At 45.6% G+C, this 25209-nt stretch overlaps 2 protein-coding genes across 2 annotated transcripts in view; both read left to right on the forward strand.

Moving 5' to 3' along the window:
* LOC111607622 (NACHT, LRR and PYD domains-containing protein 3-like) overlaps positions 1-25209 on the forward strand; it is a 392536-nt gene that overhangs the window by 172045 nt on the left and 195282 nt on the right. The gene's annotated exons all lie outside the window — the stretch shown is intronic.
* Positions 1-25209, forward strand: part of LOC102220231 (NACHT, LRR and PYD domains-containing protein 12-like) — a 70115-nt gene that overhangs the window by 23754 nt on the left and 21152 nt on the right. The window contains exon 8 of the mRNA XM_023329661.1: positions 3977-5729. Within this exon, the coding sequence (XP_023185429.1) occupies positions 3977-5729 (1753 nt within the window). The remainder of the gene's footprint in view (positions 1-3976; positions 5730-25209) is intronic.

The raw sequence follows: 25209 nt of genomic DNA on the forward strand, positions 1-25209 counted from the left end.
ACTTTATTTATTATTACTGTTAAACTAAAATCTCCAGCATGGGGAAGTGGGATGAGCTCGGATTTTCTTGACAGCTGACATCTGCTGTTCTTCCTGAGCGTCGCGCTAAGACTGCGAGTTAAACAATTTAATCTAGTGGAAACGTTCCCCACAAGAGTAAAAATTAAGCAAACATTGTTGCTTCACCTTCTCCTCCTTTGGACGTCTGACTCCACCTGAACCTGGGAATCAACATCCTCCTCTTTCCGTGGATCTCACGGGTTTATAGGCTTCGCTCCATGTCTTTATTATTTAGCATCGTTTGTGTAAAAAAAAAAAAGGCTGCTCTGCTTTAGTGGTTTAGGTTTGTGCTGTTTTTGTGCGACGCCACATGATGCGTTGGAGAGGCGGTTGTGCTCCTGCAGGTCAGGTGCAGTGATAGTTTTGTACCTTCTGATCTGTCGGACATTTCTTTCTTTTCTACATCTGCTGGTGTCAGCCAGCTGGTGACCCGTCAGCTTTTAAATTTGTGAAACCACAAAAAAAACTCATAAACCGGCGACCCGCCAGAACTGCACACTGTAAAAAGCTCAGGATCTTAGAACCACGAGGTTCAAACTCCACTCATCATTTTTAGCTCACAGAAAAAGTAAACTGACCAATCAGATTTAGTCTTTGGCTGCCCTTTGACCCCCACAGACTCACACTGTTTGCTACATACAAGATGTTTTGGCACAAAAGATCTTTTTCTTCTCTCCACAATTTTGTTAATAGTAAAGAGGGTTGGATAACAAAAAATACAATAATTTTCTTTCCTTTTTTTTATTTAAAGGAAAATCTCCCAGTACGTCCAGCTGTTCAGCTGCAGCTGCTGCTGCAACAATTCAAACTCTGTGACTTGTGGGAAATTTAGAATCATACAGAAAATCTCCAAAAGAGAATCAAACTTAAAACTCTGAACTAAGAACTTCTGATCACATAATAGCAATTAACCATATCTGCCATGATAAATTATTACTGATAACTATTGTCAGTAGTCCCTAACATTAATATGATCAGACAGCATGTAATCATATATATACATATATATACTATTGTTATAAAGGCTGAGCCATGAAAATTTATGTCTATCAAACAAGTAGCTCTTCGTGTTGCTCTGGAACCGTGAAGTAGCTCCCAGTCTCAGAAAGGTTGGTGACCCCTGATCTAAATGTACCTGTGAACACAGAGCAGCTCACTGTGAACATTTACGGTTCACATTGAGCTGCGTGAACAGAGCAAAAGCCATGGATTTAAACTTGACTTCTTCCTTGATAAGTTCAAAAAGAAACACGGATTCTCATCCTCACAGGTGGTCGATATAAATGTCCATATAGGTCAGCCTATATGAGCCACCTGTAAAGTTCAGAGATCAAGCCGCGACACCTTGTGAAGCAGTTTCTCCAGTGGCCTGATTGGTGGCTCCTTGTTCAATTAATCTACTATTAAAAACTATAAACGCATCTTTCTTTCAGGAATAATTCTGCCCTGCCAGTAAAATGCTCACCACAGAAGAGACACTTGCAGTCAGGTTTATTAAAGAATATATATATTAAACAAAAATATTTTTGTTCTTTTTTTTTTTACCCCTCCAGAGGGTCTTTTGTGGGCTCTAGTGTCCCTTATGTGATAGTAGACTGACAGGAAACGGGGAAGGAGAGGGGGGAAGACATGCGGCAAACGTCGTCGGGTCCGGGAGCCGAACCCGCGACGGCCTCGAAGAGGACTCAAGGCCTCCAAATACGGGCCGCGCTAACCGCTACGCCACCACGGCACGCCCTGTTCTTTTAACCTTATCTTATTTCCCGCGGCTGTGCGGAGATCTGAAAATCTTGTTCCATAAATTCAGAAACCAAAACAGTTTTTGTGGCGCATGTTAAAAACACATCAGATTGTTGCTATGGTAACCAAACAATCTAACTATGAAGACTGTTTGTTTAACTTTTTCGAAGTAAACTTGCCAGCTCCTTAAAATCTTACATTTAAATGTTAAATAATTTTAAATCTTTGAATTTATGTATGTGGAAACCATTCAATCAAATTGATTGCCAAATAACTGTTAGCTGAACACAAAAACCACCCTGCTCTTTGGTCAAAGCATCATGTGCTGCTAATCCTGCAGACACTTCACAGTCAGACAGGGACTGAGTTTCCAGTTCACTCAATGGGGCTGCATCCTGAAGGTTTTGGTGGTTGACAAAAGAAGATTACAGACTAGACTACAGACTACAGACGTTGTAGACTGACCAGGGCCGGCCCAAGCCTCCATGGGGCCGTAAGCGAACTTTGGTTTTGGGGCCCTTTGTTTCTGCTAACAATGTGGACTGGCTGCAATCAACAGTTAAAATATTAGATCATTCGCACACCTGCTATAAACCTATTTCACCTCTGATGGTGCTGTTTGCATTATATCCTATGCATGTATAATATAGGATACATTTATCAGCCAGTCGATTTCTGGGGGCCGATTTCCTTAATTTTGGGGGATTGTGATCTGCTAATACTTACAAGTGAAGCCCATCTTATCCCCTGATCTTATTTTCGTCAGCAAAGGTTTAAAAATCAGCCTCTGTCCTCTTCTGCTCTGCAGTGAGAGGTTTGACTGACAGACCGGCCCACCAGGTCATGTCTGAATGTTTACTGTTAACAATATTCACCCCACTGTTGCCAACTCACCGACTTTCTTCCTATATTTAGCAAAATTTCAGACAAAAAAAAAAAACGGTATCGGTCAAAATCAAAATCAGCAGGTCAGGTTTTTTAAAGATCGGTAACCGGCCAGAAAGCTGCAATCAGTGCAGCCCTACACACATATTCATGACCTTCTTTGATTAAATTAATTTCTCTTAAGCATAACTCCAATAGCTAGACATCTAATTTACACCAGGTGAGTCTTTCTCCCCTGAGAATGTGGACCGGTACCAGTACCGGGTTGATTCTGAGCCTCCAAATGATTTTAACAGAAGTTTCACATAACTTAGAAGTTGATGTAAAAATATTGTTTGTTTTTAGCCACAAAATGATCAGCAGCAAACATCATATCACCAACTAAAGCTTAGAGCAGCTTATTGATACATTAATGCAGCAGCCATGCAGCCTGATGGAAAACATTTTGCCAGACAATATCAAACATTGAGAAGTTTTAATTATTCTTATCAAACGTTATCAAACACGACTTTTTGAAGCCAAAACATCTCAGAAATATACAGAGAAAAGCAGGAGAATCAACTCATTTCAAGTTTAGACTCAGCTTCACACAAAGATGCAGCATAAATGTTTGGCTGTTGAACTGAACCGTTCCAGGTCGTTATCAAGCTAATTTTCTATTAGCAGCTTCACAAATCTCTTTCATAAACATTACATTATCAAAAAACATTTAAACAAACCTTTATCTTGTTTTTTTCTATTATTCCTCTTTTATTTCTCCCTGAAGGATAAGTCCTTTTTTGAGACATTGTTTTGCCAACTTATCTTCTGACCGGAGCTTTGGACGTTTGGATCCCCTCTGCACGTTGCAGCTCATGATACCGGTGAAGCTGCGGTACCTACCGCGGCACCAAGGGGAACCAAGAGCAATTTGTTTTTCTTTTTGTCCATAAAATAATTATTTCTACTTACATTATCAAATATATTGTAAAAACAAATCAATTCTTTATGAAATTGTGTGTTTTTGTTATTGTGATGACACAGAAATCATAAAAAAAACTAAATTCAGCTCCCCTGATGGGGCCCCTTGGTGGCTCTGGGGCCCTAAGCGGCTGCTTAGTTTGCTGATGCTTTGGGCCGGCCCTGAGACTGACGTTGGAATAACTTTCATTAAGTTTTCTCTAATTACTGAATTATGTTTCCTTCATAGAAGTTTATGTAGAAGAACCAAACTGGCCACTTTATTAGTCCAGTTACTTGTTAGAATATTGCAAATTGTTTTTATTTTGATTGTTTTTCTTTCTTTTTTCAGATATTGTTGGTCAGTATCAGCCTGACCTTAAAGAGTTTCTGAAGATTAAGTTCCAGAGTCTCTCTGAAGGCGTCGCTGAACCTGGAAATAAAACCCTTCTGAACCAGATCTACACAGAGCTCCACATCACAGAGGGGTTAACTAGAGAGGTCAACCAGGAACATGAGGTCAGACACATTGAAACAGCATCCAGGAAACAAGAAACAATCAGAAGAGAAGACATCTTTAAAGTCCCACCTGGAAGAGATCAACCAATCAGAACAGTGATGACCATGGGAGTGGCTGGCATTGGGAAAACACTGTTAACACAGAAGTTCACTCTGGACTGGGCTGAAGGCAAAACCAACCAGAACATTGATTTCATATTTCCATTCACTTTCAGAGAGCTGAATATGTTGAAAGAAGAAAAGTTCAGCTTATTAGAACTGATTCATAAATTCTTCACTAAAACCAAAGGAATCTTTAGCTTTGAAACGTTCCAGGTTCTGTTCATCTTTGATGGTCTGGATGAAAGTCGACTTGGTCTGGACTTCAACAACAATCCGATCCTGACTGATGTTACAGAGTCCAGCTCAGTGGATGTTCTGCTGACAAACCTCATCGGGGGGAAACTGCTTCCCTCTGCTCTCCTCTGGATAACCACACGACCTGCAGCAGCCAATCAGATCCCTGCTGAGTGTGTCGGCATGGCAACAGAGGTCAGAGGGTTCACTGACCCCCAGAAGGAGGAGTACTTCAGGAAGAGATTCAGAGATGATGAAGAGAAGGCCAGCAGGATCATCTCCCACATCCAGAAATCAAAAAGTCTCCACATCATGTGTCACATCCCAGTTTTCTGCTGGATCACTGCTAAAGTTCTGGAGGATGTGATGAAGACCAGAGAGGGAGAAAAACTGCCCAAGACCTTGACTGAGATGTACATAGCATTCCTGGTGGTTAACTTCGCAATCAAGAAGGAAAAGTATGATGGAGGAAAAAAGACAAGATCAATCTGGAGTCCAGAGAACAAGAAGCTGATTGAGTCTCTAGGAAAACTGGCTTTTGAGCAGCTGCTGGAGGGAAACCTGATCTTCTATGACAAAGAGCTCAAAAAGTGCGGCATCAACATCAAAGATGCTGCGTTGTTCTCAGGAGTGTTCACTGAGATGTTTAAAAGAGAGAGAGGGACGCGCAACATCTCCATCTACTCCTTTGTTCATCTGAGCATCCAGGAGTTTCTGGCTGCAGTCTACATGCTCCACTGTTTCACCAGCAGGAAGTCAGAGGTGATCAAGACGTTTCTGGGAGAAGAATACAGAGACACATCTCTAGATGAGTTCATGAAGAGAGTCATGGAGAAATCCCTCAGCAGTGAAAATGGCCACCTGGACCTGTTTGTCCGCTTCCTTCATGGTCTCACTGTGGAGTCCAACCAGAGACTCTTAGAAGACCTGCTGGGTCAGACAGAGAACAGTCCAGAAACCATCCAGAGAATCATCACCAACCTGAAGGAGATGAACACTAAAAGAATCTCTCCTGACAGAAGCATCAACATCTTCTACTGTCTGGTGGAGATGAACGACGTCTCATTTTATCAGGAGATCCAACGGCTGCTGGATTCAGGGAAGAAGCTCTCAGTAACTGACTGTTCAGCTCTGGCCTTCATGCTGCAGATGTCAGAGGTTCTGGATGAGTTGGACCTGGAGAAGTACAACACATCAGAATCAGGACGACGGAGACTGGTTCCAGCTGTGAGGAACTGCAGAAAGGCTCGGTGAGTCCAGATGTTTTCATTGTGTGAATGTTGATTCAGCTCTATTGTCCTCCTGTTTCTTCTTCTTTTTCTGCTTCTGGATGTTTTTGGTCTTTAACTTCTTCCTTCATCCTCTGGACTATTTATTTAACTTTATATTTTGTTATTTTTGCAGTTTTAGATATATAAATACTGTAACTCCCTCCAAGCAGAAAACGGACACAAGGCGTTCTTCGTTGTTACTGGCGTTTAATAACTATGCCGTGAGAACTGTACAAACACAAAATACATATTTACAGAAACACATTCACTTAGAGAATAGACAACTATTAGATACAAAATTAAAATACAAAAAAATGCGTACCTCATTGGCCGCTTCAACCTGAAAGGGTCAATACAAAAACTCCGTGTAACGTCTTCTTGCAATCAGCTACACGAGCCTTAATGCCTCACTGAAACCTCTCCATCAACTAACAGCAAAAAAGAAGCATGCTGCCTTACACAGAGTGCTGCGTGTCACTATAAAATGTCCCGGAACGAAACAACATATTAAACATTGGTTCCATTTCGGAACCATTTGCACACTTTAACTTATCTACACTCCTCTCCTTGGGCTGCCACCTTATCGTGGTGGAGGGGTTTGAGTGCTCTAATGATCCTAGGAGCTATGCTGTCTGGGGCTTCATGCCCCTGGTAGGGTCACCCAAGGCAGACAGGTCCTAGGTGAGGGACCAGACAAAGCGCAGCCCGAAGACCCCAATGACAGATAAAAACATTGGACTTGGCGTTCCCTCGCCCGGACTCGGGTCACCGGGGCCCCACTCTGGAGCCAGGCCTGGAGGGGGGGCACGATGGCGAGCGTCTGGTGGCCGGGCTTTAACCCATGGAGCCCGGCCGGGCTCAGCCCGAAGAGGAAACATGGGTCCCCCCTCCCATGGGCCCACCACCTGTGAGAGGGGCCAAAGGGGTCAGGTGCAGTGTGGGATGGGTGGCGGCAGAGGGAGGGGACCCTGGCGATCCGATCCACGGTTGCAGAAGCTGGCTCGTGGAATGTCACCTCTCTGGTGGGGAAGGAGCCGGAGCTAGTGTGTGAGGTCGAGAGGTTCCGGCTAGAAATAGTCGATCTCACCTCGACGCACGGTTCTGGTTCTGGAACCAGCCTCCTTGAGAGGGACTGGACATACTTCCACTCTGGAGTTGCCCAAGGTGAGAGGCGTCGGGCAGGAGTGGGCATACTTGTTGCTCCCCATCTCGGCGCCTGTACGTTGGGGTTTACTCCGGTGAACGAGAGGGTAGCATCCCTCCGCCTACGGGTGGGGGGACGGGTCCTGACTGTAGTTTGTGCTTACGGGCCGAACGACAGTTCAGATTACCCACCCTTTTTGGAGTCCTTAGAGGGGGTACTGGAGAGTGCGCCTCCTGGGGACTCCCTTGTTCTACTGGGGGACTTCAACGCTCACGTGGGCAATGACAGTGAGACCTGGAGGGGCGTGGTTGGGAGGAACGGCCCCCCCGATCTGAACTCGAATGGTGTTCTGTTGTTGGACTTCTGTGCTCGTCATGGATTGTCCATATCGAACACCATGTTCAGGCATAAGGGTGTTCATATGTGCACTTGGCACCAGGACACCCTAGGCCGCAGTTCGATGATCGACTTTGTCGTCGTTTCATCGGATCTGCGGCCGTATGTCTTGGACACTCGGGTGAAGAGAGGTGCGGAGCTGTCCACTGACCACTACCTGGTGGTGAGTTGGCTCCGGTGGTGGGGGAGGAAGCCGGTCAGACCTGGCAGGCCCAAACGTGTTGTGAGGGTCTGCTGGGAACGTCTGGCGGAATCCCCTGTGAGACGGAGCTTTAACTCCCATCTCCGGCAAAACTTTGAACACGTCCCGGGGGAGGTGGGGGACATGGAGTCTGAGTGGACTGTGTTCAGTGCCTCCATTGTCGAGGCGGCTGGTCGGAGCTGTGGCCGCAAGGTTGTCGGTGCCTGTCGCGGCGGCAACCCTCATACCCGTTGGTGGACACCTTTGGTGAGGGATGCCGTCAGGCTGAAGAAAGAGTCCTACCGGGCCTTTTTGGCATGTGGGACTCCGGAAGCAGCTGATGGGTACCGGCAGGCGAAGCGGCATGCGGCTCGGGTGGTTGCTGAGGCAAAAACTCGGGCGTGGGAGGAGTTTGGAGAGGCCATGGAAGAGAGACTAAATGGACACCCTTCTGTCAAAATTTAATCGGAGTTTGATGGATGAGTGATTAATGACCCGTGACTAATTGATATTATTTTCCGGTCACATGATGCCCCTCCCCCCATCCGGTCACATGATGCCCCTCCCCCCATCCGGTCACATGATGCCCCTCCCCCCATCCGGTCACATGATGCCCCTCCCCCCATCCGGTCATATGACCCCCCATCCGGTCTCATGACCTCAGCGTGCTTAGCACGTGTTACATTATATTCCCGCTAATTTCAATTCAACCAATAGAAACAGAGACAGGCTCCGAGTTTTATGAGTAATACAATTAAAGTATAAAAAAACAATAAGTGTTAAATAATCAAGAATAATATACGATATAATATATTTAAATAGAACGTGTTACAATATATTCCCGCTAATTTCAATTCATCCAATAGAAACAGAGACAGGCTCCGAGTTTTATGAGTAATACAATTAAAGTATAAAAAACAATAAGTGATAAATAATCAAGAATAATATACGATATAATATATTTAAATAGAATGTTGTAATTAACTCCGGTTTTGCTCACCAAGCCGTTCGTGTTTGTGCGTGTGTCCAGGCAGAATACTGTACAGAGATGTCCCTCAGGATGTCTCAATGCCATACAGTGTTTAAGGTGAACTCCTTCTGACCTCTATGAGTTTGAATTAGCCGATAGAAGCAGAGACAAGGGGTTCGGTGTTAGAAAATCATTAGTAACATACAATATATGATATTTAAATAGAATGTTGTAATTAACTCCGGTTTTGCTCACCAAGCCGTTCGTGTTTGTGCGTGTGTCCGGGGAGAATACTGGGCATACATGTCCCTCAGGATGTCTCAATGCCATACAGTGTTTAAGGGGAACTCCGCGTGACACGTGTGGCTATGTATATTTCCGATCATCTCAATAGGGTCTCTATCGGGGGTTGATTGATATGATGTAAACGCCAGCACAGGATTCATTCTCCTGACTTTAGGGAGGGTGGGGGTGGGAGGCCCCACGACAGTGCTGTTCACCAGGCCATTTGTGTGTGTGTGTGTGTGTGTGTCTGTGTATATAAAGACATATAGAAACAAAAGTCCCTAAAGAAAACCTACAGTTTAACTATTTTACTGCATTATTTATGGTAGCACAATTAACCGATGTTGACTATGAGTTTGTGATTTCCTTCATCACTTCAATTTTAAACTCTAATAGATTTTCTTTTTCTGTAACACTTGCTAGTGTGATACATTTCAGTAAAAGTTCCTCATCTGTACTCGTACTTCTGAACAATATCTGACAGGGACTAAACAGGCCACGGTGAGGTTCCCTTGGATTTCTATTGATTTATTGAATGTGTAAATATTTATCATATAGTTTTTTTCTTTTGGTGTTTGTTGCACAAATTCAAATACATGCCGGCTATCAGCCAAAAATTCAATCAGTGAATTTGTGTTTTTTCTTAAATACTCCCTCTCACCGAGACTTACTTACATCTTAAAAAACAACTGTCATCTTTGTATTTTGCTTTCTAAATCCTCTTTTAACCCTGTTTCTTGTCCAGTAGCAGAAACACTTACATTAAGAAACCACAGGTGTTGAACTGAAATCCTCCTTTAGTCCAGAAAATGTAAAATACCTGAATTGCATTATTACAAAACTTCTATAACCGTTGGATCGAATAATTATGGAATTGTACGTATTTATTCATATTTTAAAGATATGTACTTTTAGGACTGCCATCTAGTAAAAACAAGCTGCATGAGCTGGCTAGTACTGTCTAAACCTCAGTCACCATATCTTCTAAAACAGCCATGAGGCAGATCAACAGTTTGACAAACAGTTTGCTTTGTGAAGCACCGCCTCACTGGGAGGGAATCAAAAGGCTAACATGCCAATCAGGTGTAAGTTGGGCGGGTTGAAGTAAGAGAAACCCGATACTGCATTCAGAGCACGCTGAAGACCAGCAAGCAAAATATCAGAGTTCAGGAGATACAAGATAGAAAATTTGACTGAATCAAGACATTGCCCAGAGGTTCAGACTGGGGAGCTAACTGGCAAATTGCTAGCTAAGTATGTGGAGCAGGAAAATAGGTCGTATTTACTTTAATTTATGCAAACCAATTGCCTCAAAAAGATTCAATTACTGCTACATATAAAAGACAAGTGTAGTTACACCGTGTGATTTTGGCAAACAATATTCTTAAACTCATCCAAAATATTATTCTCCACAAAGCTTCTTTTATTTTCTGCTTACAGCAGCAGCAGCAGCAATATATTTGCTACATAGATTAAAGATTCATGGTCTCATTATTTGACATGGTTGTTCTGTTCAAAACCTTTTGGTTTGCTTGAGCAGAAATGGTGTAGTGTCTGGGCATGTTAAAATGTTCAACTTTTACCACCCTAAATCCTCATTACTTTCAAATAGTTCACTTTTTATTTTATTTTAGTTGTTGCATGGACTCAACTTAAATAGATTAACTTATAAAGCTTTTTTTTTATATATCCAAATGTTCCTGCCACTTGCTTAAGATGAGTACAAACAACAAGTCGATGATAATTCAGTGATGTTCACTTGAACTTTTTTTTAAGTCTAATGTTTTATTTTACAGTGAGGAAGGCCGGAGTCTAGCTTTAACAGATGGCTGAAGGCATCTGATCCGCTTCAAACTCAGTACCTGTTTACTCCAAGGCAAAACTTTGGTAAGGTTAAATTTAGTGGGCTAAAGAAAGTCAGACGGTTTATTCTCCAATGTGAGAAATCCCTTGAGGTCGTCAAGTTTCTTGTTTGATCAGATCTTGTTAGTCAGTATGATTACTAATTAACGGTTGATTCTTTTGTATCTAGATGCAACGTAATCATTCGATTCACAATTGAAGTTTTATTATGGGGATGCAGCAGATAAAATATTTCATAGTATATTTCACTGATTCCTTTCATACAGTCTAAACTCCCTGAAAAAAAAGACCTTTCAGAGAAATATAATTTTGATTGCTTTGAGTATAATGATATTTTACTTAATCTGACTGATATGATCTTCTTTAGCGCATACTGATGCTTCGCATTGATCATTTATAAGCTCATTGATCACAAGAGATGTACGGTCTGTTAGTGAACAGACAGCATCAAGGAACAAAAGCTGCAGATCATTTTAAAGGTAACAAAACAATTCACCATGTTGTGAGCAACTCTTGGAGCATGGTTGTGTAGTGAGTATGTTTAATTTTAATTTTTAGGTAAAATGTACCAATAGCAAACTTAGTCAATGTTATTATAAGTGGGGCTAGTTGTCAGAAGATGTAAGTAAGTCTCGGTGAGAGGGAGTATTTAAGAAAAAACACAAATTCACTGATTGAATTTTTGGCTGATAGCCGGCATGTATTTGAATTTGTGCAACAAACACCAAAAGAAAAAAACTATATGATAAATATTTACACATTCAATAAATCAATAGAAATCCAAGGGAACCTCACCGTGGCCTGTTTAGTCCCTGTCAGATATTGTTCAGAAGTACGAGTACAGATGAGGAACTTTTACTGAAATGTATCACACTAGCAAGTGTTACAGAAAAAGAAAATCTATTAGAGTTTAAAATTGAAGTGATGAAGGAAATCACAAACTCATAGTCAACATCGGCTAATTGTGCTACCATAAATAATGCAGTAAAATAGTTAAACTGTAGGTTTTCTTTAGGGACTTTTGTTTCTATATGTCTTTATATACACAGACACACACACACACACACACACAAATGGCCTGGTGAACAGCACTGTCGTGGGGCCTCCCACCCCCACCCTCCCTAAAGTCAGGAGAATGAATCCTGTGCTGGCATTTACATCATATCAATCAACCCCCGATAGAGACCCTATTGAGATGATCGGAAATATACATAGCCACACGTGTCACGCGGAGTTCCCCTTAAACACTGTATGGCATTGAGACATCCTGAGGGACATGTATGCCCAGTATTCTCCCCGGACACACGCACAAACACGAACGGCTTGGTGAGCAAAACCGGAGTTAATTACAACATTCTATTTAAATATCATATATTGTATGTTACTAATGATTTTCTAACACCGAACCCCTTGTCTCTGCTTCTATCGGCTAATTCAAACTCATAGAGGTCAGAAGGAGTTCACCTTAAACACTGTATGGCATTGAGACATCCTGAGGGACATCTCTGTACAGTATTCTGCCTGGACACACGCACAAACACGAACGGCTTGGTGAGCAAAACCGGAGTTAATTACAACATTCTATTTAAATATATTATATCGTATATTATTCTTGATTATTTATCACTTATTGTTTTTTATACTTCAATTGTATTACTCATAAAACTCGGAGCCTGTCTCTGTTTCTATTGGATGAATTGAAATTAGCGGGAATATATTGTAACACGTTCTATTTAAATATATTATATCGTATATTATTCTTGATTATTTATCACTTATTGTTTTTTTATACTTTAATTGTATTACTCATAAAACTCGGAGCCTGTCTCTGTTTCTATTGGTTGAATTGAAATTAGCGGGAATATATTGTAACACGTGCTAAGCACGCTGAGGTCATGAGACCGGATGGGGGGTCATATGACCGGATGGGGGGAGGGGCATCATGTGACCGGATGGGGGGAGGGGCATCATGTGACCGGAAATTAATATCAATTAGTCACGGGTCATTAATCACTCATCCATCAAACTCCGATTAAATTTTGACAGAAGGGTGTCCATTTAGTCTCTCTCATGGAGAAAGACTTCCGTACGGCTTCGAAGCGATTCTGGTCCACCATCCGGCGTCTCAGGGGGGGGAAGCAGTACGGCACCAACACTGTTTATAGTGGGGATGGTGTGCTGCTGACCTCTACTCGGGACATTGTGGGCCGGTGGGCAGAGTACTTCGAAGACCTCCTCAATCCCACCAACATGCCTTCTATTGAAGAAGCTGAGCCTGGGGACTCTGGGTTGGGCTCTCCAATCTCTGGGGACGAGGTCGCCGAGGTGGTTGAGAAGCTCCTCGGTGGCAAGGCTCCGGGGGTGGATGAGATCCGCCCGGAGTTCCTTAAGGCTCTGGATGTTGTAGGGTTGTGTTGGCTGACGCGACTCTGCAATATCGCATTGACATCGGGGGCAGTTCCCCTGGACTGGCAGACCGGGGTGGTGGTCCCCCTGTTCAAAAAGGGGGACCGGAGGGTGTGCTCCAATTATAAAGGGGTCACACTCTTAAGCCTCCCTGGCAAGGTCTATTCAGGGGTCCTGGAGAGGAGGGTCCGTCGGATAGTCGAACCTCGGATCCAGGAAGAGCAGTGTGGTTTTCGTCCTGGTCGTGGAACACTGGACCAGCTCTACACCCTCGGCAGGGTCCTGGAGGGTGCATGGGAGTTCGCCCAACCAGTCTACATGTGTTTTGTGGACTTGGAGAAGGCGTTCGACCGTGTCCCTCGGGGAGCCCTGTGGGGGGTTCTCCGGGAGTATGGGGTACCGGGCCCTTTGATACGGGCTGTCAGGTCCCTGTATGACCGGTGTCAGAGTCTGGTCCGCATTGCCGGCAGTAAGTCGGGCTCCTTTCCGGTGAGAGTTGGACTCCGCCAGGGCTGCCCTTTGTCACCGATTCTGTTCATTACTTTCATGGACAGAATTTCTAGGCGCAGCCAAGGTGTTGAGGGGATCCGATTTGGTGGCCTTAGGATCTCATCTCTGCTTTTTGCAGACGATGTGGTCCTTTTGGCTTCATCAGATCGTGATCTGCAGCTCTCGCTGGAGCGGTTCGCAGCCGAGTGTGAAGCGGCCGGGATGGGGATCAGTGCCTCCAAATCCGAGCCCATGGTCTTGAGCCGGAAAAGGGTAGAGTGCCTTCTCCGGGTCAAGGGGGGTGTCCTGCCCCAGGTGGAGGAGTTCAAGTATCTCGGGATCTTGTTCACGAATGAGGGAAGAAGGGAGCGGGAGATCGACAGGCGGATTGGCACAGCGTCTGCCATCAAGCAGGCGCTGTACCGGTCCGTCGTGGTGAAGAGAGAGCTGAGCCAAAAAGCGAAGCTCTCGATTTACCGGTCGATCTACGTTCCCACCCTCATCTATGGTCATGAGCTTTGGGTCATGACCGAAAGAACGAGATCGCGGATACAAGCGGCCGAAATGGGTTTTCTCCGTAGGGTGGCTGGGCTCTCCCTTAGAGATAGGGTGAGAAGCTCAGTCATCCAGGAGGGACTCAGAGTAGAGCCGCTGCTCCTTCACATCGAGAGGAGCCAGTTGAGGCTCGGGCATCTGGTCAGGACGCCTCCTGGACGTCTCCCTGGTGAGGTGTTCCGGGCACGTCCCACCGGGAGGAGGCCCCGGGGAAGACCCAGGACACGCTGGAGGGACTATGTGTCTCGGCTGGCCTGGGAACGCCTCGGGATTCCCCCGGAAGAGCTAGAAGAAGTGGCCGGGGAGAGGGAAGTCTGGGCCTCCCTTCTGAAGCTGCTACCCCCGCGACCCGACCTCGGATAAGCGGAAGAAGATGGATGGATGGATGGATGAACTTATCTACACCAACTTAGAATCATGAAATTAACCCAAACTGTATAAACTGCTGCTGATGGCAGCCACAAATACATTGAACATTCAGATCTCCACTAACAAAACCTGCAAAGTATCTTGTTGAACAAAGACAATTAAATAATTAAAAAGGGTAAAACCCAAAGTGAGAACATTCACAATAAAAAAGAGATAATTACATTGATCCTACATTTGGTGCCAGGTTCAGGTGGACGTTTCATTTCTTCCAATATTTTTTATTTATCAGCATAAAGTCTTAATGAAAGTCAGTCTCTCCATTGGATGAATTTCCTTAATTATTTCCTTCCAGTCCAAAGATGATGGTGGTTCCACATCAACCACTTGTGAGTTACAGCTTTCTTTCAGCTGCTAGTAATTGTTAAAGCTACTCTGGCAACATGATAAGTTCCCAAAAATCAAAAAATCCCAGAGTAGTTTTTAGGTTTTGGACTCAAAATAAAAAAAACTCGTGGAGAGTTTTCTGGTTTCATTTAGCTCCACATGTTGGGTCAAACCAACCAATTATCACTCTCATCTGTGCTGCGCTATAATAATCCTCTAAATGTTTTAAAGTCCATCCATCCTTTACTTTTGACAGTTTTAGTGTCTGAAATTTTACTCTCTTCTTTTTTGTTCAGCTCAGATAAAATTAGTGTTTATTTTGTCCCAATCATTGAATAGTTTGGCAGGTTCCTGTAAAGCAAAGCCTGAAATAAATAATCCTTGGTAAAAGGTTGATCTTTATTATATCTGATTATGTGGATTTATGGGTAATAATGACCAATGCTGTAGATCTGCTCTAATCTCTGCTGTCAGTGGGTGGAATTGAATTCAAAAAGGTTTTTAAAACTCTGCAGGAATTTAAACTCCCAAATATCTGATAGATTTTTATATCAATTAAACCTGGACATTTTCTGAATCCTTAGTGATTGTTGATAGTTAATGAAAGAAGCTGTTTTCTGTAGATTGAATTCATAGCCAGAGTAAGAGCTGAATGTCCTGAGTAAAGAGAGATTACCCAGATAACACCATATCAGTGAAACAACATTGAAACATTGAATCCATGTTGAAGCTGATCAATCAGTTTGGTGTCAAAGCCAAGTTGGGAACTGATTTCTGTATTTCTACCATCAATAACTTCTCTGCTTCCTTTGCTGTGAGTAACGCTGAGCGTCAGGGTTCGCTTCTTCCACCTGCCTTGTTTAACTTGGACCTGGACGACCTGTCAAAAGAAATGAACCTCTGTAAACTGGATGTTTGATCGGTGACACTCTGGTCAATCACTTTATGGAAGCTGATGACCTCTGACCCTGCAGTGCTGGTTTTACTGAATATCTGCTCTGATTATGGGTTGAGATTTCAATGTCCTTTATTTTATTTAAGCAGGTAAACCCAATGAGATCTGGATCTGTTTTTCAAGAGGAACCTGGGCAGAAAGTCTGCGATGCACAGCAACCTGGTTACAAACTAAAACTAATTAATACATAAACACAAGTGTAAAACAATATAAAACAATTTAAAAGCTGTGACACTGGTTAATAGGATCTTGTTGCCTGTTTTTAAGAAGAAATAAATCCATTGAAATCAGTTCTGATAACTTGAGTTCAGACTGGAGCTGATTCAGGCTGAAGGAGCCAAAACACTGAATGTTTGCTTCCCCTTTTCAGTTCAAACACGTGGAAAATGCAAAAGAAAAATGTTATTAGAGTGTAAAGAATAGGAAATAACAGATCTATGTAAGAGAGAGCTAAAGTATGCTGGAGCCGAGCCGAGTAGAGATTTATAGATCAGGATCATGTCAAGAAAACTGGCATAGGGTGTGAGATCTTTCCGGGTGCATGCAGAAAAGGTGCATAGAGGCCTGAGAGAAAATAAGTAATCTTGTAGTTTGATTAAAAGTTAATTAAGTTAAATATGAATGAATATAATTAGTAAAACGACTACAAATAATCACATAATAACCTTCTGAAATGTATTTTCTGAAATGTGATCTGTAATGATTTAACTATGGAATGATTATGGTTGATGATTTATGGTTGATGAATTATAATAAGTGAGAGATGTGATTAATTATTAACTGAGGATCAAACTTGTGATAATTTGAAGTCAATGTTCAAATGGGTTTAATACAGGTTGAATGTGTTTAATGATTGTAACAGATGGAAAAGTGAGTTAGAGAAAGGAGAAGAATTTATGAGTGAGGTCCTGATAACAGGAAATGTCGCAAGCAGTTCTGAACAGATGGCCAGGGCGCACAGGATGGGTGGTACGGTGAGGCTGGCTAAAAGCAACAAGTTTAGGGGAAGACGGGACTTTCCACTACAGTCAGCAAAAACAGGTTGGGAAACGTTGGGACTTTTTCACGAGACACAGCAGATGTTCAGGAAGTCACGTAGACCAAAAACTCCCCATACACACACATGGTGGAGAAGTGTATAAAAACGGGCTGAAAAGAGGAACCAACTGTTCCTAGTCCGGCGGCGCTGAAGAAGAGACAACACGAAGAAAGCAGATTGAGCAAGGGACCGCACTTCAGAACCACGGGGACGTTCGGACTTCACACCGCTAAGAAAGGACTGGATCCCATCGCCTCAGCTCTGGTTCTTTATTCGATCGTCGGTCCCATCCCAACCCAACAATTTCAAACTCTGCAACAAGACTTGGAGGAAGGACAAAGACCCCTAAGGGATAAGGAACTGGGTTTTGCAAAAGGATTTGGACCCGTTCTGCTTTGTTTCCTTCCTAAGGAGGATTTTTCCACATCAGACAAAGACTGCGACCAAGGATGCTAGAAATTCCTGTTGCTAAAAGATCCACCATCGTCTGGGTATGAGTTGAATCTGCTCCATAAAAATCCATCTTAGAACCTGCGACATAAGTTAGGGAAAGGAGACAGGGTAGTATGATTGTACATGTAAATTTTATTACACTGTTTTTGAATTATATACAATTGATTATTGATTTGTATGTCGCATACCCCTGCTTAAGCGTGCTTAATAAATTCATACTATAAAATTCTAATGAGGTTGGTGGACATTGGAATTAATTGAGTCAGTTAATCATTTTTCAGTTCTTTTAATTGAGGTAAAACTAATGTACATGATTCCAGTAAATAGGAGGCTTCGTAATTTCCTTTGGTGAGAGTAAATAATGACCCTGGGACTTACATCTAAGTCACTAAATTTAATCTAGCCGGTTCCAAGAGCGAGTTATATATTAGAAAGCGAGCTACCGTTAACAGGAGCGGTTATTGGGATTATGCAGCTGCGAGGGCTACTCAGCTGATTGTTTCTTAACTGTAAAGGGTCGTAGCTTCTGGATTGGAGGTAGTTAGAGCTAGACGAATCGCTTTTGCCACCAGTTTGAACAGATTATCTCTTATAGATCTCTTTTAGGGTAATACCCAGGTCTTAGAGATTTTCCGGACCTGTTAGACAGAGAACTGGTCAGTAGTCAGCCCAGGAGAGTTGTGAGGAAAGGGCGGGGCTGGCTATTGCACAATAACAGACATGGCGCCCAACGTGGGGCGGCGCCCAACTGAGTAGGCGGGCCCCAGATACCAAGGCAGTAAAAACAGATGTGAGATTCTGAATAGCTCACTTGGGTTGCTAACTCTTAGAGAGAAGAGTTAGTAGTGACTGATAAGGCCATCAGTCACAACCCTTGCAGTAACTGTATAGCATACAGGTGAGGGAAGGCTTTTACTGAGGATAAATGACAGTATCCAGGCAGTGAAGCCAGTAGCCAACACAGCCTGGACCCATCCCTACTCAAGAGCGCAAAGAGAGGCTTTGGGGGATAGGCAACTCGAAGACAAAGACAATTATGAGTGAAGACGAAGAAAGAGGGGAACTGGATCCCCTACAGAAGCCAGCGATGGAACGAGAGGCAAGCAACATCGGCCGGGAAGGGGAGAATCATCAATCCCATCTTTCCAAATCTACATTATCGCAATTTCCTGTAATGTTGATATTACTCGGTGATGGATTGGATTCCTGGACTGAGATAAGGAAGAAGACTTTCTTTGAGGCTCACTACAACAGCGATAAGGACGTGGCTCGGAACCCGATGGAAATCATAGTGCAAAGTCGGATATACTATTGCACCCAGCTTAGACAAGGCCAACGACTGGGGGTCGTCAGATGCCCAGTGAAGGTGGCTAAGAAGTCGGAGGTTAGAGGATGGCTGGAATGGTTCGCTGACCTCCTTGAAGGATGGACGGATGGTGAGCTGCGGATTGTCTACAGCCCCTCCGAGAAGTATGACCGCATAGAAAAAACAGCTACCTTGGCGGCGGGCATTGACGGAATCCTGGTGGACCCAAACGCCAAGGGGGTGAGCCAGTACAAAGACTACACTGAGGCCATGCAGAGACTTTCGACCTACAAAAAAGGCAAGGAAAAGGAGCAAGCCCTCGACGAGGCAGAGTCGGAGGTGGCTGAGCCTCCGTCCCGAATGCCCAGCAGAGCTACGACACCAACTCGCCAGGAGAAGCAAGCTCCAGATGATCTGATAGACCTGACGGACGACGACGGAGGCATCCCTGCTCAACCGGGTCCATCGCGGAACAAGGAGATCCCCCCTGGACTGTCGGATGAGGGGAAACACGAAGGATCGCACGTCGGCAGTCTCTCTGAGGAGCAATGGGAGCAAGCGGCCAAGAATTGGTCCACTCAACGGGGTCGGGAGCTCGGGTTTCATCCCCGAGTCCACAGCACGGAGAGGAAGCATCCACTGCCACCTACGGAGACTCCAGCGGCCAGCAGTTCCGATGAGGAAGAAGAAGAATCGGACGAGGAGCTGTGGGACCCCGGCCGCCCCAAGAAAAAGACTCAGAAATCGGATACCTGGAGGATGGCCCGAGAGTTAGCCGAAATACCACCGGGGGCCAGCAACTTTAGACTGCAGACTGGCCTCCGGATCTATCAGGTTATTGGAGGAATATGGAACCTTGAGGGTGACGGACTGATTGTGTTCACCAATGAAAGATACAAGATCCACAATCGAAAGTTCCGACGCAGCCTTGAGAACCAAGCAGGGCAATATTACAAAACAGATTCAAAGTTGCTGGAAGCTACCTGTAGCACAAAGACGAGGGGAGAAGTAGTCATGATGAAAGGCTACGGTCTCCCTTATGGTGCTGTAGTCCTGGTCCCGATTGATGCCTACCAGAAAGGAGAGAGTCTGGAGGAATATCGGAAGAAGATGTGGCACGGACTCGAGCGGGGCCTAGTGACAGCTAGCAACGAAAGCATGAGAAGAGTAATGGTGAGCGTGCAGGGACTGAGATCGACGCATCTGCCCAAGGACACCGCCAGATCGATTGCGGAAAACGGAGTGGTGAATATAGCCAAGGCCAACAGTCATTTCTTTGTGTTCAAAGAGGTGGTGGTGGTGGTTGACCCCCGTCTGCATCGACTCCGCACTGAGCAAGGGGTGCAATTGGCAGCTGAGATGGAGGAGCAATGCCGCATTAGCCATCCATCACAAGAAATCAAGAAATATCCCTTAAAAATTCCCCAGAATGAGGTTTCAAACACCACCCAGACAGGTAAAGCCAAGGTTATGCAGCCACCCAGGATATAGATAAAGGAGGCACCTGTTGAACCAGAGTCCCAAGCAGCAAGATACGTCAAAGGGTTCACATTCGAAGGAAGCAGCAGCGAACTGAAAAAACCCAATACGGGTAGAGTCAAGAATGAGCAGCTGACGGTCCAGAAAGAAGAAGGACCGATGAAACCAGCTAAAATTCGACCGCTGAACTCCCCCGGGAGAGAACCTCTTCGACAACAACAGTATGAGGACCTCAGCGACTCGGAGGACGGAGAAGAGCAACCGGAGATCGAACATCCTGGAGAAGAAGAGGAGGAAAGTGATCACGGCAGCGTCTTCTCCGACCCAAAGCAACCACCGACAGAGCATAAGACACTCCGAACAGGACAGCACCGGGGTAAGAAGAAAGAAATAGAAACCTTTGACATCGAAGGATCCTCTGAGAGGCTGGCAAGAGACGTGACCTGGGGTCCAGTACAGGCTAAGGACGGACGGCGTACGTATGTACCAGAGGTCGGCCAAACCGAGTACCAGATCCCGGCAGGATGGGCCAGCAGATTGGGAGACCGAGTGCTGCTCGAGGTGGAAGCGACGGTCGGAGAATGGGCTAATATCCTGATAACACCATCCTGCTCTACCCTGACAGCACACTATTCCCTGACTACCAACTTCAGGAATGCATACATTGGAATTATGTATGATGTGATGCTGCGGCGACTGAAGAAAGCTGCCTTCAAGTACTCCAGGGAGACTCGACAAAAGCTGGACGAAGTGTCGGCTGATGAAGAGGAACCGCAGGCGACGTCTTCGGAGCCAGGACCACAGATCCCGGTGAGACCACCAGGGGTGTCAGCTCAGCTACCTGCCACTAATACGGGACAGGATGCTTACGCCGAGCTGAAGAATCTAAGGCTGGTGATTAGGAGTAAAAACGCAGATGAAAACAATGAAGAGTATTTGAAAGATGTTTGGCCAACCGTGCTGTCTACCACCAACCATGAAGGAGCCAAAAAGTTGTGGCTGACCAGCGTGACTGCGGACCCGATGGTTGGAACAGATTCAGCACAGAGCAACTATGAAAGGCTGGTGTTGGAGGACATGGATGATGAAGAGTCCCAGGTGAAGAGGGCCAGAGGACGGCTGGACAGGGGAAGCCGGTTGGAACCGCTTTGGCACACACTTAAGCAGACCGTTTCCCCTGCGAGATATGTGAAAGTACTGCGTGAGGTGACCAAAGGACGCAGAGGAGAGATCGTGTTCGTGAAGTTGCCAGTGAGAAGCACAACGGTCGCTCAGATGGATGTAGCAGTGCAAGGATTCGACCTGGAACAGCAGTACTACGAGGACAAAAGGAAGAAGGAGGCCAGTCAACCGGCAAAGCCTCCTGGAAGGGTTAACATCAGACAACCATCCAACTTCCAGAGTAGACCGTTCCAGCAAGGAGCACAGCCATCCAACTTCCAGAGCAGACCGTTTCAACAAGGAACACCGCCATCCAACTTCCAGAACCGGCCGTTCCAGCAGAAACCACCAGGACCACAAGGGAAACCGACTAACCCTCCGGCTACATCAAACCAGCCAGGAAAAGGTCAGTTCCTGACAGATGAGGAGTATAGGAAACTGAGCCCAGAACAGAGGACGGCCCTCCGTGAGTCCCGTAAAGCCGGGGCCGGAGGGTCACCAAAGTAATGGCGTCCAGGTCGCGGGTCATTTTAGAAAATGCCTACTGGGAAGGGGACGAAATCTACGCTAAAGTGGAGGGAGTACCCTACCTGGTGGACACCGGAGCGGAGGTGTCTATGACCCGCAAAGACCTAAAAACAGCAGGACACCTGAAGGTTCAGTTTGCTAATGGAAAAGTAGAAGAAATGCCATATGGGCCCTGGAGAGGAGTAGTGTGGGTGAAAGGTCCCTACAATCTCCTCACGGTAAAAGACTTAGACGAACTCAGTAAAAAGCAAGGCACACACCGCAGACTGGAGCGAAGGCTGACAAGCTTGAAAGCAAGATTGGTGAAGGTCGGCCCGACCCAGGCAGGATCTGAGAAACAAGACTGGTATAAACCAGTTGACATACCAACAGTGACGGAACAGAAACTAGAAGAGAGTGACTTCTCCCCGGCTGGGAAAGAGAAGCTGCGTGAGATCATCGTCACAGCGCAGGTGGCACGGTTCAAGAATGATTGTGGGGATTTGGGCCCAAAGTTTGTTCATCACATCGAAGGCGGGGTTCATCCACCTGTTCGGCAGTACCCGCTGAACCCCGGAGCAGTCGAGGAAATGGACAAGATCGTGAAGGAGCTAGGCGCCCTGGAAATCATCAGAGAGGAGCTCAACCCGATCACCAACAGCCCCATCCAGGCGGTGAAGAAACCTGAATCGGCTGGAGGGGGTTGGAGACCAGTTATCAACTTCAAGGCCCTGAATCGGAGAACAATAGCGAACCGAGCCAGCTTGATCAATCCACAAGGAGCGCTGAAAACTCTTCGAGTCAAGAAGTTCAAGTCCTGCATCGATCTAGCTAATGGATTTTTCTCCCTACGCCTCGCCAGACAGTCGCAAGGTAAAACTGCATTTACCCACAAAGGCAAAAGCTATGTGTGGCAAAGGTTACCCCAGGGGTACAAGAACTCCCCAAATGTGTTCCAGTCAGCAGTGATGGAAGTGCTGGGAGACGTAGGTGCAACTGTGTACATTGATGATGTTTTTATTGCTGATGACACAGAAGAAGAACACCTAGAGAGGCTACAAAAAGTGGTTGAAAACCTCACCAAGGCAGGTCTGAAGCTAAACCTAAAGAAATGTCAATTTGGACAGGTTATCTAGGTTTCCAAGTCACGTCGGATTTGGGACTCTCGGATGGGTACAGGGAAAAGCTGACGAACATTCAACCACCTCAGTCGGAAAATGACTTGCAGAAAATATTGGGGTTGTGCAACTATGTCAGAGACCATGTACCCAACTATCAGAGGTATGCCAAACCTTTATACCACTGCCTGAGAAAGAGTGAGGACGACGAGAAGGACGGAAAAAGACCCTGGGTTTGGACAGCAGCCAATCAACAAAACCTAGAGGAATTGAGAAGAGCCATTCAAGCAGCTGTGAGACTGGAGCCAAGAAGTTTATCAGAGAGACTTGTGGCAGAGATCAGCTGCGAGAATGACGATGCCATGATCAAAGTGAGTAACGAAAATGGAGGCTTGGTTACCCTGTGGAGTTACACCCTGACTTCTGTTGAGAAAAAATACCCGCAGGAGGAGAAAGAGCTAGCGGTGTTAGCTCGATATTGGGGTGTGCTGAAGGATTTGGCACAAGGACAACCAGTTAAAGTCATCACACAGAGCCAAGTTCACAAGTACCTAAGAAAAGGGACTGTGGAAAGTACTAAAGCAACTAACACACGGTGGGGAAGATGGGAGGACATCCTGCTGGATCCGGAGCTTGAAATTGGGCCAGCACAACCCACCAGTAAGAAACGACCACAAGAGACACCTGAAAAGCCAGGACAGCCGGAATGGACAATCTACACCGATGGATCCAGAAAGGGGTCCGACCAGTCGGCATACTGGGGATTTATTCTGAAGCAGGACGGCAAAGAGAAATGCCGTCAGAAAGGAAAAGCCCCCGGTAGTGCTCAAGCCGGAGAAGTGACGGCAGTACTGGAAGGATTGCTGGAGCTGGTGAAAAGGAAAATCAAAAGTGCCAGGTTAGTAACCGATAGTTACTACTGTGCTCAGGCCCTTAGAGAGGACTTGGCCATTTGGGAAGAAAATGGTTTCGAGACAGCAAAAGGCAAGCCAGTGGCACACAAGGACTTGTGGAAAAAGATTGCTGAGCTGAAACTGCAGTTGGAAATAGATGTTGAGCATCAAAGAGCACACACGCATGAGGGAGCTCATTGGCGTGGGAATGATGAAGTGGACTGTTATGTCCAACAAAGAAAGATCGTCTTTGTCGGTACCGAGAAGTGGGACAGTACTCCCAGAGGACGGGAGGTCCCAGAAGAGTACGTGGTTGAGGTCGTGCGGAGCGTGCATGAGGCCCTTGGACATGCAGGCGTGCGACCTACCCGTAAGGAGCTGGAGGAGCAAGATCTTTGGATCCCAGTGAAACAAGTCCAACGCGTGCTATGGGACTGTGAGGTGTGTGGACAATATAACGCAGGTCGCCGAGGGCAGCGATGGAGGGGTTATCCATCAAGAGCACAGTCCCCTGGGGCTCAATCTGCATGGATGTTGCAGGCCCCATGGGGATAACAGGAAGAAGGGGTGAGAAGTACCTCTTAGTGCTGGTGGATTCTATGTTGGGGTTTGTAACTACAAAAGCTGCCAGGAAAGCAAACGGCAATAGTGTTGTCGGCATGCTGGAACAAGTATGCAGTGCCCTGGGAATCCCGAAAGAGCTGCGCACGGATAATGGAACTCATTTCCGTAATTCACAGGTTGACCAATGGTGTCAGAAGTATGGAGTGATGCGAGTTTACTCGCCACCCTACACCCCACAAGCCAACGGAGTGGTGGAACGAGCCATTGGGTTAGTAAAAAGCTGGATAGCTAAAAATGCTAACACCAACAGTTGGAGCACCCAAGCGGTGGAAATAGGGCAGGCCCTGAACGACAGAAGCAGAGCCGAAAGACCCGCCCCTGCAATGGAACTCAACCAACGGCCGTTCACCACGAAGGAAGTGGGGCGGGGCTCCAACGACAAAAAGGAGAAGCTGACGCCCAGAGTGCCATTCCGAGAGGGACAGCGCGTGTGGGTCAAAGCAAGAGAGCAACCTGTGCATGCAGCAGTAAAACCCAAGTTTGAGACAACTGACATCGTCAAGCAAGTACTGGATAGGAACACAGTATTGCTGAAAAGAAAAGGGATCCAAGGAGTTGAGCAGCTCAAGCCAGTTCCTGGCTAAAGTGAAACAGAAGCCGGTGAAATGGCCAGTGAATCATGTACCATTCCACCCTATCTCGGACTGGCCACCGTGAAAGGGGTGGTTGTAATTAGAAGAACACCTTCAGGGATTTGGGCAGGACGAGCCCTGAAGAAATTGGATTGGGCTAAAAATGGAGTCCCGTCGGAGGAGAGAGAAATGCTGATTTGGGGAAAAGCTAAGGGTCGTTGTCCAGTTTGTTTGGCAGGCAACCAACTCCCCACCATCTGGGAAGGACCGGGCCGTGAAAAACCCGGGCGACAGGGAGCTACTGCGGAGG

Source organism: Xiphophorus maculatus, chromosome 24 (assembly GCF_002775205.1).
Source record: "Xiphophorus maculatus strain JP 163 A chromosome 24, X_maculatus-5.0-male, whole genome shotgun sequence".
NCBI lineage: Eukaryota > Metazoa > Chordata > Actinopteri > Cyprinodontiformes > Poeciliidae > Xiphophorus > Xiphophorus maculatus.